This window comes from Hoplias malabaricus, chromosome 6 (assembly GCF_029633855.1).
Source record: "Hoplias malabaricus isolate fHopMal1 chromosome 6, fHopMal1.hap1, whole genome shotgun sequence".
Classification (NCBI taxonomy): domain Eukaryota; kingdom Metazoa; phylum Chordata; class Actinopteri; order Characiformes; family Erythrinidae; genus Hoplias; species Hoplias malabaricus.
Window position 1 is genome coordinate 36,779,315 of NC_089805.1, and position 17,267 is coordinate 36,796,581.

Consider the following 17,267-nt stretch of genomic DNA (forward strand, 5'->3'; position numbering starts at 1 on the left):
CCAAATGCCATAAATGTACATTAACATAAAAGAGTCCCAGGAATCATTTTCAAGTCAAAGTGCGTGTTCATGCCATAGCCACGTGCAGGTTTGCAGCAAAGCACCATTAAATACATGTAGCTGAGACTTAGGAGAAATGCAAACGTTTCAGTTAAAGCAAGTATCTACTTTAGAACTGTAGTAATGAATTCACTTTAATGAATCCAACATCTATTACTCAGCATTGTTGTTCACATATTAATTTAATATTAAATTTGAGCTCATTTTAATATAAAATGAAAGCTAAGAATTTTAATTCAATGCACTTTTAAAAACTAATAAAATCAAGATAACGTTTCCTCACCCCTTCTTGCCCCGAAAGACAGCAGAACGGAAGACCTCCGAACGTTGAAAATCATGAAAAGAGCTGAGGATGTTGCTGTATCTGCTACATAGCTGAGTAACATTTTTTTCTGTTACATTTATTTACATTGCTCATCCATATCGAAGACAGCTATTTGTTAAAGTAAACTCATACCCAATGTGCTACAAAACTAAACAGCTCGAGTTACAAAAGTGTTTCTGTGGTAATTCAAACAGTGAATAAAGGCCTAGAGGTAAGTTAAAGTTCAAGCTACATTTTCAAACGACACGCTACAGTCCATTTTTCTTACTCAAACATACCGTTTCACCTTAAAAGTGGATCACCAGAAGTAAACGCACACCGCGCTACAGAACTTAAAGGCAAGTTAAACTTAAAGCACGAACAAGCTACAGTCGACTTTATTACTTGTTCCACATTAAACGACGCGGCGGGGGCTTCTGCTTGAACACGAGGTAATTGGAGGAGTTTGTTTTGTTGTGAGAACTGTTCTCCAGAATCATCTACGTAGCCTACGACTTCAACAGTGAGAGTTGTGGCTATCAAAAATAATACAAATGTGCAGTGTAACAATAAAAATAGTAAGTAACTAATTGCTAATAGATACAATGTAAAAAGTTATTTTTACAGAGTTGTGCAGCTAATGTTTACTCAAGTACATCTAAACATGATTTTAAATGATTCATGAGTTTACTTATTTGTTTTACACAAATAAGGAACACACACTCACACACAAACATATATATATATATATATATATATATATTAATTCATGCGTTGTCTGTAACCGTGCTTATCCAGTTCAGGGTTGTGGTGGGTCCGGAGCCTACCCAGAATTAATGGGTGCAAGACGGGAACACACTGGATGGGGCACCGGGCCTTCACAAGGCGACACACACACACACACACACAGATTCACACCTATGGAAACTTTTGAGTCGCCAATCCACCTACCTATGTGTGTTTTTGGACCGTAGGAGGAATCCACAGCACCTGGAGGAAACTACCTGCTGCGACACTGGGTCACCCTTATATATATATATATATTGTTACTTATTACTTTTTCATGTTGAATTTTGTTATACCCTCTTACAATTAGTCATGTCAATAGCAGCACTTTTTAAAAAGCTGGATGTATATGGGATTTCCAATCCAGTTCTAGAAATGTCTCTGTAGTTAGGTTGTCTTCAGAGCTGCAAAAATATTTTAGCTGTAGGTTCATCCACATGAATGTCAGGACCCAGGTTTCACAGCAGAACATCCTCCAATGCATCAAACTGCCTCCTCCTTCTTCCCATAGTGCATCCTGGTGCCATCTCTTCCCCAGGTAAACAATACACACATTTGGCTGCTCACAGGATATAAAAAAATCTATGAGTTATCAGACCAGGCCAAGTGCTTTCATTGCTCCCTTGTTCAGTTCTGATGCTCACATGTCCACTCTGAGCAGTGTGCAGCCCTTTACTCAGCAACCTGCAATACACTGTTTCTGCAATGTTCAGTGTCAGTCATAAAGATCTTCAAGCTTGAGATTTGTTCCTCTTTATGGTTATTCTTTTTATTGAGAAATATCTGGGCCTTAAGGTGGACAAGTTTGAGACCTGCTGCTGTATTTTTGATAGAAATTTATATCAAACCGAAGCCAGCTGCACTTGAGTACTTTTAAATGACTGAAGTGTATAAGTTGTAAATGTATCAGAAAGTAACATCTTTACATGAAGTTACTCCCTCTCAAGTTAGAATCTCTTTGAATTTGAATCTTTCAAAGTTTCAACGTTGAATACATTTTTTTAAAACACTGCCCTCTGGTGGTTAATTTTCTTTCCTTATATTAATAGGTTTCTTTTTGGCATCTGCAAAGAGGATCTGGAAACTATTTGTATGAAGAGGATTTCTGTATTGATTCATAATAATTCCTATATTGTACACAGTGATAGTTATAATTAATTTGATTAATTATGTAAAACCAGTAAGTTATTAATGAAATAGGAAGGTTGCAATTCCCTGAATGTCCACATGGCTGTGATATAACCTTCCTAATGTAATGTCAGCCTTTAATTACTGAACCTCATTCATTTGTACTGCTGTTACTATTAAGTGTTGTCTGTTTGAATTTGTTCAAAAGCAACTAATGAAATAATATCTATATAATTTAGTCAAAAGATAATGTGTATTATTTGCAGCCTCTGTATTTTATGCAATAGTTATCACTGTTCTGTGGTGAATAGATATTTGTAGGCTCATGTTTTAGATACAGTTCTTTAACTAATACCTAATATCACTTAAATGCAATTAATATATTTTAATGTGATTCTTCTAAATCTGAAGGTTTTATGACTCTGCAGACGGCTTCACACACACACACACACACACACACACACACACACATGCACATTTAAGTACTTTTATAGTCTTAAGGCATGTGGATATGTGCCACACACAACTAGAAGTATGTATGCATTATATCTCCCTATAAATAATTAAGTTTTAGCCTTTACTTTAACCACCCTTTGTCTTTATGTCAAAAACAAAACAAAACAAACAAAAATTAAAGACTATATGGTTTTCTCAAATTCCTGATGTTTTTGTTGTTAATGTACAAAACCAAACACAGCCACACAGAGAGAAAGTGAGACAGAAGAGTGTTTATCGGTGCGTCACTCACTGCTGGTCCTGACATGTTCCACAATCACATCTGTGGCGTGCGACGCTGCTGGCAGCTACCCAGCAACTAAGATGCTCCAGCTACTGGATCCCAGCAACTGAGATACAGCAGCTAGGTAATCCAAACATAATCAGCAGCTTACGCAAGGTGCTGTGAAGCCATAGCACACTTTTGCAGATACCTGACTCTTTACATCATAAAACAGACCAAGCTTTCTCTTTCAGCCCCCCTCCCCCCAGGACTCAGCACAGGAAGGTGTTCATCTGCCAATCGTTAAAGTACTGCATTGACACTTAATCCAAGTGAGGCCTTCAAGGTGGAGAGAAACTGACAGAGAAAATGAATCGGGGAAGTCAGGGAAAATTCTCTGGTGTTCACAAAGGGTGCCTTCCTGCATATGTTTTCCTTGAGGTAAGCGCTCTCATACAGCTACAGTTTCTTATGGCATGCCACTCTGAATTCCCTGAGGCATGTCAGAGGAAACTGAACATGTATAAGAGCTCTTAGACCAGAGGGAAAATACGAGGAAGCAGGCTGGTTTCACGGAAAAAAAAACTCTAACCAACAGCGAGATTAAATATGGAAAAAAGGACGATCTTTATTCAATCTGTTCACACAATTACAATGTACATATTTACATGGTTTTCATTTTACAATTAATATTTTCTGTGAGACACAGGCTTGGTCTAGCCTTGAGGTTGAGTCACTAATACATAATTCACAGTGCAATATGAATTTGCGCACCCGTGTTAGCATTCGCAATGAGCTACATGCATGATATAGACAGCTGACCAACCTCAGATTATTATTATTATTATTTTTATTATTATTATTATGGTCCCCCTGCTCTTCCTCAGAGGTAAAATACAGTACAGAAGGAGAGGCAATGTTAAAGCTTCCAAAGATCCAAACACATGGCTCTACTGTTTCTGCTAAGATACTGTGGGTTCTCTTTTGAAGTGGCTTACAGTAGAGCGAAAAAAAAATAATCATAAAAACAACCACATACATTCAAACAGAATAATCTCTGCCTGATCCACTTCTCTATTGAAAAACTAGCTACTGAGTCATCACATATCTTACTCACAACTACACCTGGCTTGGCCTGACGTGCTAAAGCCCCAAGTCTTATGATACTTCACAGGATTCAAGTAAAGGAACATTGCACAAACAGGACCAGCAAGCGAACTGGTTAAGAGAGGGCAGGAGGTCGAATGGCATCTTTATTTCAGCAATATTCTAAAGACTTCAATAACATTTCCAATAGGTATGACTCAAACTGTGCCATGTACTAGCTTACTGGCTGCATTTAATTAAGAGACCTGTGCTTATATATTGAAAAAAAGCCACATTCAAACCATAATCCAATGCTAATAGGTAAAGTAGTCAGATTAGGGCTTTGATCTCGGTATGGCCAATGAACCCTAAAGCCTCAGGTCAGAGTCTGGCCACACATGGCCTCTCCTGGACATTTTTTAGCACATTTTGGAGAGTTATAAACACATAATTACCCCGATTCAGATCAGTGTTTGTTGTGTGGAAATGTGCATGTTTTTTTTTTCGAGTCCATCAGCCCCTTTAAAATGAGACAAGCCCCTCTGGTGCTGTTGTTGTCAGTGAGTGAGTCAGTAGATGCCTCTGGTTTGGAGAGTGTGAGCAGAGCTACAGTTCAGGCCCATGTCCCTCCCCCCCTCTTTAGTTAATGTGTTTGGAGTCCTCGGGACTTGGCTGAGCTTTGTCATCTCAATGACTGCCTCGCTTTCTCATCCCTGTATACCCTGCCTCAGTGTTTACTTCATACAGCTTGATAAAACAGGTCATTAGCACCGGAATCCCTTCAGCATATGCCGGCCATTGTCTCGTCATATAGCACAGCTGACACTGTGCTCTATGCTTTTTAAAATAATACAGGTGATACAGTACTTTTGAAAGTGGGCACAGGTGCAGCCTAGGGGTGTAAAAATGCACCGGAAGGTGAAGATACAACTGTGTTGATTTTTGGAATGTTCAGTCTTGTCTAGAGCATACAGACACAACATTCACCAAGAAATATCAACAAACTCAGTAAATGGATTGTTGTGTTAAATCTGTGTGGGACTGTTTCTCACCCATTCTCACTGATCCTAGAGTGTTCCTTTTATTCACACTGTTTAAGAATGTCTTTCCTCAGTCACACATATTACAGCAGTATTCCCTTTCAGTAATAATCACTCATTTGGCTGGTCAGCACTAATTGTTGGGGCATACTGGACCAGTGTGACATGGCCTTTAGAATCAATTGTATGTTAAGAATATGCAAATGAATATCCAGTATTAAAAAAAATGTTAATATATGTACTGCATGTCTGTCTACATAATTCCTCCAATTTCATTTGTGTATTCTGAAAGTAGCGCAGTAATCTGATTCAAACAAATCTGATATTTCAAGAAGCACTCAGTGTCCTCCTAAAGCATGGTGGTCTAACTGAATCATGGTGAGGTCACAGATGTACACCCCTGGCATGTGCCCAAGTCCAATGTGAATAAACAAAACCCGTAAGCGGTGTGTGGAACAATTTTGGTCCGAGCGTGAGCTCTTGTGGGGTTTTTATCAGCAGAAGAGCTGCTCATCCAGCTCCAGTTCGACCTGAGGCACCATCTGCTCCGCAGAGCCAACATCCTGCTCTGAGTTGTCAGGGTCCCGGACACTGCTGTGGAACCACGGGTGGATGAGCACCTCGGCGGCGGTCAGTCTTTCAGAGGGTTCTCTTCGGAGGAGGCTGCGTAGGAGGCAGCGGGCCTGAAGTGAGATGTTCTCAGGCATGCAGAAAGCCCCCCGCCGGATTTTAGAGAAGAGTGTGGCAGGGTCTGGATCGTGGAAGGGGTAACGGCCCACCAGCATGGTGTAGAGCAGGACCCCTAGGCTCCAGGCATCCGCTTGCTTCCCTGAGTAACTGCCCCCACCGCTCACAATCTCTGGGCTGACATACGCTGGGCAGCCGTGTGTGTCCGACACTGAGTCATCCTCACCGGTCAGGATACGACAGTCCTCCAGACCCTCCAGCTTCAAATGAGTCCTAGACAAGAGTGGACAAGAGAAGCTTGTGAACCAATTGTCCTAGAGACCATGCACTTAGCAATTTAGCATGAGCTATGGAAATACAGCAATAATTTGAGGCACAAATGTTATATCTTAAATAAAGTATAAAATAAAACAATTACTAAAATGAAATGAAATCACGTTGTAAGTTCAATGCAGTGAACTTAATGAACTTGGGATGAAATGAACAAATGATCAACAAAACTATATTTGCAAACAGCTAGGACACTGCAGGCTGTGTGTGTGAAATGTTGATTCTCTGCTGAACTACTATTGAGTATAAAGGTGTGTCAATTTAAGTTTGGGAGTCACCAGCTTTGAAAAAAAAAATTCTGCAAAGACAGTTGTGCTGAGATAAAATGAAGCGCACATTTGCACTTCCTTAACATGAGAAAAATACGTACCACTGGCTCCAAAACATTTTTACCCAATAATAACACTCAAATAAAACTTAGTTCACACAAATATATACAATATAATATTTCCATCAGCACTGCTCACAGAAAAAAGGACTTCAGTATACAACGGAAAAACAATATTATGAATAAATGAAGGTTCACTGGTTTGGCAACAATGAAACTGAATAGATTTAACGTTTGTTTGCTTAACTTTTGTTTAACCAGGTTAGTCACTCTGGGATTAGGTCCTGCAACTTAATCATACTTATTTGTTACTTATGTGACCTGGGCCTGATGTGTGCTTTTAGGTCCTTTACACCTTTATTTGCTGCACAAAACATGGGAATTTCTTTTTTAATGCATCGGAGAACTTACATTTATGTTTAGGCATAGCTGCTCGAGATGAGGATAGGTACATGAGCTTTGTCTGACGTAAACAAGGACTACTGACGTGCAGACTGACCAATTAAATGTTTACAGAGAAGGTTATCGACCAATAACGGTAGCTCTACAGTCAGACCGTCCAATCAGAAGATTTTAGGCTACTTCACCACGCCCCCTTCTCACTCAAGCGAACCAATCAGAGTAGGGGAGGGCGGGACTAGTTTGTGAACGAAACGCTTCTCGAAGTTCTATGTAAACTCCAGAAAAACAACATCCCGGACGTTTGTGAAATTCCGCCCGGACATTTTTTTAAGTCTAAAAAAGAGGACATGTCCGGGTAAAAGAAGACGTCTGGTCACCCTAGGAGATATATTAAGGCTGTGTTCCTTTGTGTATAAAACTGAATGCACTTTATGCTTTTGCATGATATTTTTTTTTTAATCATGGAAAATGATACGACACTGTCAGCGACTCCAGCACTGTGCAGAAGAACAAGTGGAGGACACAGTCATGTATAATTATGGCCTTGTTTTAAACAAAGGCATGCACAGCAGTTTCCACAGCAGCCACATACACAGAGTAAATCTCTCTCGCTCTTTTTCTCTCCCTCACACTCTCATCAACACTTAGCTATGTTTAGCCCTATTTCCAGTAGGACATATTCCTCCTCTGCACTGACCATATCCCTGCGGACATTAACAGTGGCTGGGCTTTATCATCTGCTTGTGTGTGTCTGTGTGTATGTGTCCAGGCAGACCTTGTGCCGGTATCCCCCTCAGCGAGAGGCGAGCGTATTGTGTTTCATCACTGACTGTCAGGCACACAGTCTGAGGGCTTTGCAGATGACACAACAGCGTAGCGCCAGAGAGGTGGAGAGAGTGAGTCATAGCTCTGTGTGTGTGTGTGTGTGTGAGTGTGTGTGTGTGTGTGTAAAGGAGAGAACTAACTGTACAGAACTAACACTGCTCTGTCCATGATGTGATCTCTGCAGCTGGGTTCATGCTTTCGGCATCTGCCAGTGTTTAATTACCCTAAAACTTCAACTGTCACATCAGTGACGCATGAACAGCCCGTCTCTCCTGCCCCCCATTCACAGCCTTAATGTGGAGACATTCCATGATTGTGTGTCTGTACGTTTGTGTACATTAATGCTGCACAATGCAGACAAAGTATCTCCCAATGACTCACCACTGCAATTCACTATATATGGGAAAATACAGTGTGTGTCTGCGTGAGAGGGTATGTGATTTAGGATGCCACATATATGGAAATATCAGAACCAAAGGTATCAAAATAACATTACCACACACTGTGATGCAAGACCTGCAATATGCAACATGCCTCTTAAAAGTGTACCTCAGGACCAAATGTGCTCTGGTTTAAAACTGACCTGAAATATACTGAGCAAACTCATTCTTCTTGTTGGTTCACATGAATGCACTGCCACTGATTCATCCCAACACCCACAGAAACTGATATGAAATATCTGAGGTTTCATCAGGACACTCACAGCATCAAATTCAAACGCTATGGTTTCTTAGGGGGCTCATTTACATACTGCAGACAGAATATCTGATAACAACTGCAGCACTGTGATAACATTTAATAATAACTATATATTGGTTAGCCCTATTGCTTGAAAATTCTTATTCAACATTATTTATGTGGCTGATATGTTTCTGCTTGTACACATGGTATGATTTGAAGCCTACGGTCACTAAGACCCGATGTCAAATGTGGGCTTTATGTGTCAAGATGGGCATAAAGCCCCCAGCACTGGACTGAGAAGCAGAAGCAGTGGAACTGTATTTTTCTGATGAGGTGCCAATCACTACCACTCATTTTATCTGGAGTTGTGAATAACATCATTAAGGTAACATCAGTTCATGACCTTGTTCATGCTCCTGTGACTAAATGCAGCCAAATCCTCGCAGAATATTTTAATCTAATGTAAAGCCTTCCCAGAAAAAACAAAAAACAAAAGCTGTTACAAAGAAAAACTAAGTATTAATACACTTAATTTCAGAAAATGTTGAGATGAGAAGTTGTCAAAGAGTGTGACAAAAGAAAAAATGCATCACATGAGTCTCTGGGGTCAAGCCCTGTCTCTGTCTTATCACTGTTTCGGCTTCTCTTGTCTGTGGCTTATCACTGCTTGTCTGCATATCGTTACCTAAGCTATGTGAGGTGCCAAATTGTTTGTGCACCTGTTACTGTGATGAGCATTATTGTTCGTGCGAAGACAAATTCCATGTAAATGACGCATCCAATAAAAAGGAAACAGACTCAAAGCAAAAGCCTCTGCGTGTGACGGGATCGTCAAAAGACAAAAACGTAATCCTTCTCAGAAACAGAATAATCCTCTATTGTGCAGTTATTTGCGCTATATCACTCTGCTTAGCACCCCTCTCTCTGATCAGTTTAGTGTTTGTGTTGTGTTTGGATATTAGTTGAACACATTTTGACAACATGTAGAACCATGTCATAAAAAGAATTTTACAGGATGTTTCCCATCAGGAGAAGAACTGTGTAACTATGTACACTACATTCACTTTTTAATGGTAAAAGTGGAGTCAGGACAACAAGCCTAACCCCCATTTATCTCCAAAATAGCAACATGTTCAATTGAACCTGAAAATATACAGGCCTTTTATAGAAATATAAAAATCAACATTACAAAGCTTAATTGCCGCATTAGAATGTATTGTTAAGCTCCTATCTTACGGCAGGGATAGAGTCGGTGCACTCTTCCCGTGGTGTGAGCGCATGCTTGAGTAACAGTGTATTATATATTTTCTTTCGCAGTGTGTAGAAGGAAGTATATATAAAAAAAAAAAGAAGAAAAAAAGGATGACGGCACTGTAGCTTTGACCTGTATCTCTGCCTAAATGTCAGCATGCCTGGGTTATGACAGGGTCTGGGTTAGACAGGTTGGGTGGGTGAAGCTGGCAGCAGGATGTCGCAATGTCAGCAGCCAGTTCTGCTGCTCTGTGGCTTCTCTGTGCCTTTGGCCAAAGAATGGAGAGCTTGCAGGTTGAGGATCCTGAGTGGCGAGTACCCCCCCACCCTGCACTGTGCAATGCTATGAGTCATCCTGCTGCACCCGCACCACTACAAGAGCCGGGTGACTCTGGCCTCTTGCACATGGCTGTCCATTTCTATTCACTCACACTGTGTCGCTGCCCAAAGGTCGCGCTTGAAAATGTTGCCCCAGAAATGACAAATGTATCTGTTCTCCTGAACGTAGGCGCGAACCCATTTTATTCCTCCACAGGGCACGGGCTTTAGTGCAGGAAAGCATGGGTGCAGAAAATGCATGATATGTTTATACACTACTGTATAAATGGAAGCATACGGTCACTGTCCAGAAGAAGAAAGCACTGATATCGACTCGAACCCTACATGTAAAGCATGTGTTTGTTTTGTTGTGTTTTGTAAAGATTCACAATAGTAGATGAGAGTACAGCTCTATTAGTAAAGTATAACCTATAAATAGTATATAAAATATATAAAGTATATATAAGTATATAAATATTATTATAAAATAATAATATTTAAAAAAAAAGGTATTCACTGGAATGTCTTTTTCCTGAGTATTTTACATTGCACTAGAGACTTGTAATTCAGAACGTAACTCTTTTTTAACTGAAATATGTACACGCACAGTTCTGATTTATGACGTTCTTCCTCTTCTGAAACATGAGTAAGTGCTGTAGGTTTCAACTCAGCTTAAGCACCTGTGGTGCATCATAAAGGCCAAAGGAAGTGAGAGTTGAAAGAAAACAGAACTGACGCTCCTCTCTCTTATGAAAATACCACAGTCTATAGCGCTGACCACGCGCCCTCATGCCCCCAACAGACCCCAGCTGTCCCGAGTATTCCAAAACCTCTCCTCAGTGTGCGCAGTGACTGAGCTGTGCAGTTTTGGCTGTTGTATCAAAACAGTTATTTCCTATTTATCACTTAATTATACACAGCAGCTGCTCTTTACATTGCCTGAGCATTTCATGATGACTGGACCAGTAGGAATAGTAAGCTGTCATAACACAGGGCGAAATACACTTGGGCCAAATCTTCCAAAACGTTTACAAAGGCTTATTCCATCAAGGTTCACGTGTAAATAAAAAAAGGCCCTACAAGTGTGTTAAGCCAATTGACATATTTCAGAATTACACTTAGATGTTTATAAATTTAGGGCATTTTGTCATTAAAGGCCTGTGTAGGTGTCATGTCGCCTTGAGAATGATGACCTACAGTTAAATGTGACCACATTTTCTAAGACTACACAATTCTAAACCAAATTTTAACCTCAATAACCTTTAAAAATAAATTAATGTAGGTTCAGCAACAAGCATTTTACAAAGACCAAAATCTGGACCCCAAATATATATATTGTTATATATTCTAGTTAAATATGAAATGTCTCTTCTGAATTTGTTTTTTTTACCTTTTTTCATCGGAGAACACAAACTTGCGGAGCTTCAGGTCCCCCAGCACGATGCCAGCCTGGTGGCAGTGAGTGACTGCTGAAGCCACCTGGAAGAAAAACTTAGCAGCCTTTTCCTCAGGGATGCGCTTACAGCTCTTCACAAATGTGTGCATGTCTCCATAGTCCTTCTCCTGAAACACATAGGCCTTGCGTTCCCCCAGGACAATGTCTTTGATCTGGGCAATGTTCCTGTGCCTTGGCAGCATGCTGTAGGCCCTGATCTTCTCTTGATACTGTCCCATATTAAACACCTGTGGGTTACAACACACCATTGCATTTGTAGTACCAGCAGACTCATGAACACACCAATGGGCCAAAATAAACATGAATCTTCACTCAGTGAACCACTGCTATTTTCCAACCTCAGCTCTAGCAGCTGCTTCTATTAACACATGGTCAGATACCACAGACAATGATCTGAATGAGCTCCCCAATGCTGAGAAAATAATGAAAACCAAAACATACTAATAATATTGGCCAATAGGCAGGGACTTCCTACAGATTATTTTAAGTTTTTTTTTTTTTTTTGGTCAACAAAGCATTCTCATCTTTTCTAAGTACATAGCAATGCTTCAGAATGACAGACTGTGGGACATGGACATACGCTGCAGATGTGGTGAAGGAGGTGAGTTTCCCAAAATGGATGTGTAGCTTATATGAATTCTGCGAGATTGGTTTCTGATCATCACCAATAAAGGACGTTAACATGGCTCTAAAGCCAGTGAAAATGCAGACTGTCAGATGGAGCTTATTGTTAAACACCAGACTGAGCCCCATTCATTTTGTCTGTCTGGCTGCAACACAGTGTTCATCAACAAGACAGGATCAATGACTGATGGCGGTTTAATCAGTCTGACCCTGCTTCTCCATTTATAGCGTAAGGCAGACTGTCTATTTCTGTTTGCGCACCGCATCTGCCACAATGTGCTTGAAATATTTCCCCCTTTTGAGCTCGCTGTGTCTGTCACATGCAAATAACTCTTATCGACTAACTGGAGGGTGTGAAGTCTCACATTCAGTGTTAATTACACATCACTTGGAATGCTGCAGCGTATATAAGTCCCTTGTGTGGCTTCTCGATCTAAAATAGACTTAATTATGCAGTGAATGGGTATTTTAATGCATGGCAGAGCAGTATTACTAAGATCAGGTCAAGTCATGATTATTCATAATGCTATAAGGTTTTAAAAAAATTGCGTGCCATTTACAAATTGACCCTGTGCTCCAAATGAAAGAGTGCAATGCAGTTAGTGCCTGTTTTACACATAGATAGCCACTGCTGTGGCCTATATGCTTTGCCAATTGAAATGGCTCAAATAAGTCATGGACTGATGCATTTGCTTGCAGTAGCAGCTAACCCAGTGCACACATCAAAGAGTTATACGCAATGAGCAGCATTAATACAGGTGCCATGCAGTAGGGGTGAGCCATGATCTTTTGACATGTGTAGTACTTGGCAATGCAATATAATTAGGTTCAGAAAAAAACAGGTAAGCCTTGCATAATTCTCCAGAGAGTGACAATTACACCTTGCTTGGAAATGCTGCTCCTACAAAGGACGACTGAAATGGGCAGAAGCTAACAATAGTGTTAATATTCCAGTATTAAACGTGCAGCAGCAGTTGACCTAGTGCTCACATTTAAACTGCGTTTTAAACCTAGATTGGAAACCTAGGCAACCTAATTAAATGTGAATGGCCATGTTTGATGCTTGACAAAGCAATGCTGTTAAAAACAAAGACAATGAAGAGGACGAGGCAGTTCCCTCTCTGCTGAGTGCTGAGGTCTGAGGCACTTGCCAGTGCTCACAATGAAAGAGTGGCGTGTGGTGAGTGGCTGTTTTGGGAGATGGGCTGTGCTGCAGCTCACAGATCCCTGATCTAACGGAGGACATTGATTGCTGTGGGTGACCATTTTGAATGAACCTTACAAGCCCTTTCTTTGTCTTGATGAAAATGTTTGAAGCATTAGCTGGCAGCCTCAGGTGATACAGCACGCACATACCAGCTGGGTGACAGTCTGTTTAGAGATGCTAGGCAATGCAATATTGCTATCACTAGACTCTGACCCTGACAAGTGCGATACTTACAAACCTATTTTTGTGCAGGAGTTGATCCAGTGCTCAAATTTCATACTGAACTATTATGGAAGGTCATTCACACTAAAGATGCATGCAAAACTGAATCACTGAATGTGCTGAGCGGTCACTTGTAATGACTGACAATGGGATATAAGTAAGACCACCAGAATCTGACGACTAGGCTTACTAATGGAAAGGTTTTAATCATTCACTTGCACTAGCAGCTGACCATCTGCAGAAGGAGTTCACCTGGACATTGTGTTCCTAAGACTACACATTGATTCACAGAGGAGCTCTCTCACCTTGCAGAGCAGCTCCTCTCCAGTGTCCGTGTCCAGAGCGCTGTGAAGTCCTGCTCGCTCGGCTAGGGGCAGCAGCAGAAAGCGACCAATTCGAGAAGGACCCTGCGGCTCTGGAGGTGAGCTCGGAGGACCTCCGCTCGCCGGACAACGCGGAGAGGAGCTCAGCACCGCCGCGTCTCCCGCAGGAGCCTCGCTCTGCCGCAGCCGCAGCCGCGGACACTTGGCCACGGGCTCGTCGCTGTCCATGCGTTTTTGCGCGCGCCTGCAGCCGGCGCGAAGACCGCTGCCACAGCCGTGCACGACCATGGTGGAGCCGGGGGTGGGGTGGGGGGGTTAGGAACGAGGCAATGTGGGTAAAGGCAAATGCTGAAAAGGGGGGAAAAAGGGACGTCACGCCTGAGGGTGTCCGTGGTGTCCCATTCACGACTTTGTGCGCGGTGGTCACTTTATCAATGAGAGGGAGCAGTTATCTGCGAATCCCAGGAGCTCTGGTCCTTCAGCGAGGGAAGTCCATCGTGGGCTTAGAAGGAGCTCGTAAATGCAGCCTGGTGCACGCGCGGGATCCCAACAAACAAAAATAAACAACAACAAACCTCCAAAATCTAGGACGCGAGCGCTGTGCGATGTGGGAGCTCTCGCGCACGACGACAGCTGCTGGAACTCCGCCCGCCTCGAGCTGCGTTATTATGTTTCACAACCACCCGTTTTCCGACAAGTCCCGCCCACTTCGCAACAGGATTGGCTCAAAGAATCACGCCTCCCGCGCTGCGATAGGGCTGCGTTTTACAACCAACTAATCCTATCGCAAAAGGGAAAGCTCCATTAACAGTTCTACTGAAGAGGGGCGTTGCTTTCGTGAATACAGGTGTGAAAAAAAAACTGACATTTGCGCAGCTTGATTGAGCAATCAGCTTCACGCACTAGTGGATCCGTGTTGAAAGTCAGAATCCACTTTCAGTTTAAGAACTTCTATTTTGTTGTGTTCCAGTGCCGCGCAAAAAAAAATAATAATAATAATAAAATAAAATTAAAAAAAATCTATCCTACACGCTCTTATCTGGCTGAGGAGGATTAAAGGGTCCACATAAAGGGCAACCAAACTCCTAGCTGTTAGCAAGAGTTGAAACACCTGTGGTCCACGTAAGATCCACGTAAATTGGCTGTAAACTGAGCTGCCAAATCAACCTGCTTAGATGTCGTTCTTATTGTGATGTCACAAAAGGTAATTTAAAAACATTACGTTTATCACAAGTAAGCTACAACGGTTTATTTCGACTCATTCATGCTGAGGTTGAGTTCCACCCTTTCACTTTTAGAATGAGGAACAATGTGAGGTAGTCAATCAGAAAGAAGGTCATTACCATCTATTCTGCCTTTAAACGAACAGAACAGAAACAGCTTGATAACCTCAACTGAAGATTGAGAGGTTGGAAAATAGTGGTGTAAATCACACAAAGGGTACACGTGTATCTCAGGGGGGACAAAACAGTGCAAGGGAAACATCGGTTACGGGCCCTTTAAAGCCTGCATTCATACAGATTTCTTTGTATTTCCTCCTCATGAAAACACATGTTGCTGTGAGGCAATGATTAACCTGGTTTATTTCGAAATACACCGCCGGTTTGAAGTTTCCCCCCTTCTTTAATTCATTAGGCACTTATGTATGTTTGAGGAATGACACTGCCTTCATATTTTGTGAGTCTTTTATTATTTTTAAACTATTTCCTGCCGGTTCACCATACATCTTCTGCTTTACACAGAAACTGCAGCAGAAGAATGTCTCAGCAAGGCCTGTTTGTTAATGTGACTCATCTCTGTACAGGGAAAGGCTGGGGAGTGGTGAGGGCCTTTGTAGGGCAAGCGGTTAACTTAGTTGAGATGGTTTACACGGTTTAATCAGGGGTTCTAGACTTCAGTGCTGGAGACCCACTGACCTGCATAATACCTGGAACTTCCTGTTCTACTAAACCTTGTCCAGCTCCTGAAAGGCCTGCTCATTATCTGATGGGATGGTTCTGGGAGGGTTTTAAATGGGCCTTATATTATATCTTATATTGGTTTTACGTCTTTCAAACCCTGAGATACATTTACGATGTCGATATGGGTTTATGTGGCAAACAACAGCCATTTATCATTTTCTACAGGACCCCTCCATTCAGGATGATTCAGTTTTTGACTTATTTACTCTTCAAGATAAACAGGTTACACAAGATGAATGTATGAACAAACGTCATTAAAACTATGAATTCACAGTAAGCTACAGCTTAATATACATATATAAACAGAACGAGCTCTAGACTGAAAGGTAAGCATTGAAACAACAACAACACTGGCCGTGCAGCACCCATGGGGCCTTTAAATTGGAGCTGGTAATGGGCCTTGTTGGTCATCAAATACATTTGTTCCAGAGTGTTGAGGAGTCCGTTCTGTTGTTGATCACAGTGTAATCTTGGCTGACACATTAAGCTGGAGAAAGAAAGCATGACCTAAATCGTATCAAAGTGTTTTGAAATCAGAGATGTAGTGGCCCACATGGATTGTTGACCAGGTTTGTTAGAACTATTGCACAAAACGTCGTTCCCATTTCACTGGCTTCTGCTCAGAGAATGGATTAATTGAGCAGGCACCTGTTTGCTTGGGCAGAAAAGCTTCATGCTCTGGGGGAACAGAGCATGTTGCGCAGGCTCGTTATATCATAAAGTCCATCAGAACCTAATTTGTTTGAGGTAATGAGGCTAATGAAGCTTTGTTTTATTGCCTGGATCCACTGCAACAGGGAAATGAAAGCTCTACTCCAGATTCCATACACTGTAAGTCCAAAAGTTTGTAGACAGCCTTCATGATCAGGGAATTCGGCTGTTGTAATGCACACCCATTGTGGACACAGCTTGAGTAATCTCCATAGGGACGCATAAACGAAATGAGATAGGATGCTCTGGAGGAGCTTAAAATCACCATGCTGAATTCCAAATATAGGCCAGAGGGGACTAAACACCTCAGTCCTGGACTATGCAGCACTGGATCTATTCTTTGGATTGAAGAAGCACCATCCAGTACATTGGTTCGAACTGGCTTTTGTGATCCAAACCTGATCATCTGAGTACCTGACCTCAAAGGGCTGAATGCTATGAAACCTCAACAGCAATATTCTATCCTAACGGTTTGAAAGCCTTCACGAACAGTATAATCTATTACTGTAGCAAGAAGAGACATATAAAGTACCTATTTATATATTTAAATATAAACTTAATATCAGTAGAGATGGAGTCCTTGTGAAACATACATCAATAACAACTGTGAGCTATTTTTCCATGTTCACATTATTGGAAGTGACCGTAGTGACAGGAGCATTGACCTTGTGTAATTGCTATGGCACAGTGAGAGGGAGAAGGTTCTAAAATTGTAGCAGGCAACTGTTACTGCCTGCTTTTAGAGAACACTTAACAGCAGTTAGAAACAGCTGGTGTGGAAATGAGGCGTCGAGTTCAAACACGGTGGGAATATTGCCA

At 41.6% G+C, this 17,267-nt stretch overlaps 1 protein-coding gene across 1 annotated transcript; it reads right to left on the minus strand.

Annotated features, from left to right (window-relative positions):
• Positions 1-3,620: 3,620 nt before the first annotated feature.
• trib1 (tribbles pseudokinase 1) lies at positions 3,621-14,397 on the minus strand. The gene is made up of 3 exons (XM_066675882.1): positions 13,759-14,397; positions 11,335-11,627; positions 3,621-6,082 (listed from the first exon to the last, which is right to left on the minus strand). The coding sequence occupies exons 1-3, from the start codon at positions 14,062-14,064 to the stop codon at positions 5,617-5,619; spliced, it is 1,065 nt and encodes a 354-aa protein (XP_066531979.1). The 5' UTR covers positions 14,065-14,397; the 3' UTR covers positions 3,621-5,616.
• Positions 14,398-17,267: the final 2,870 nt, after the last annotated feature.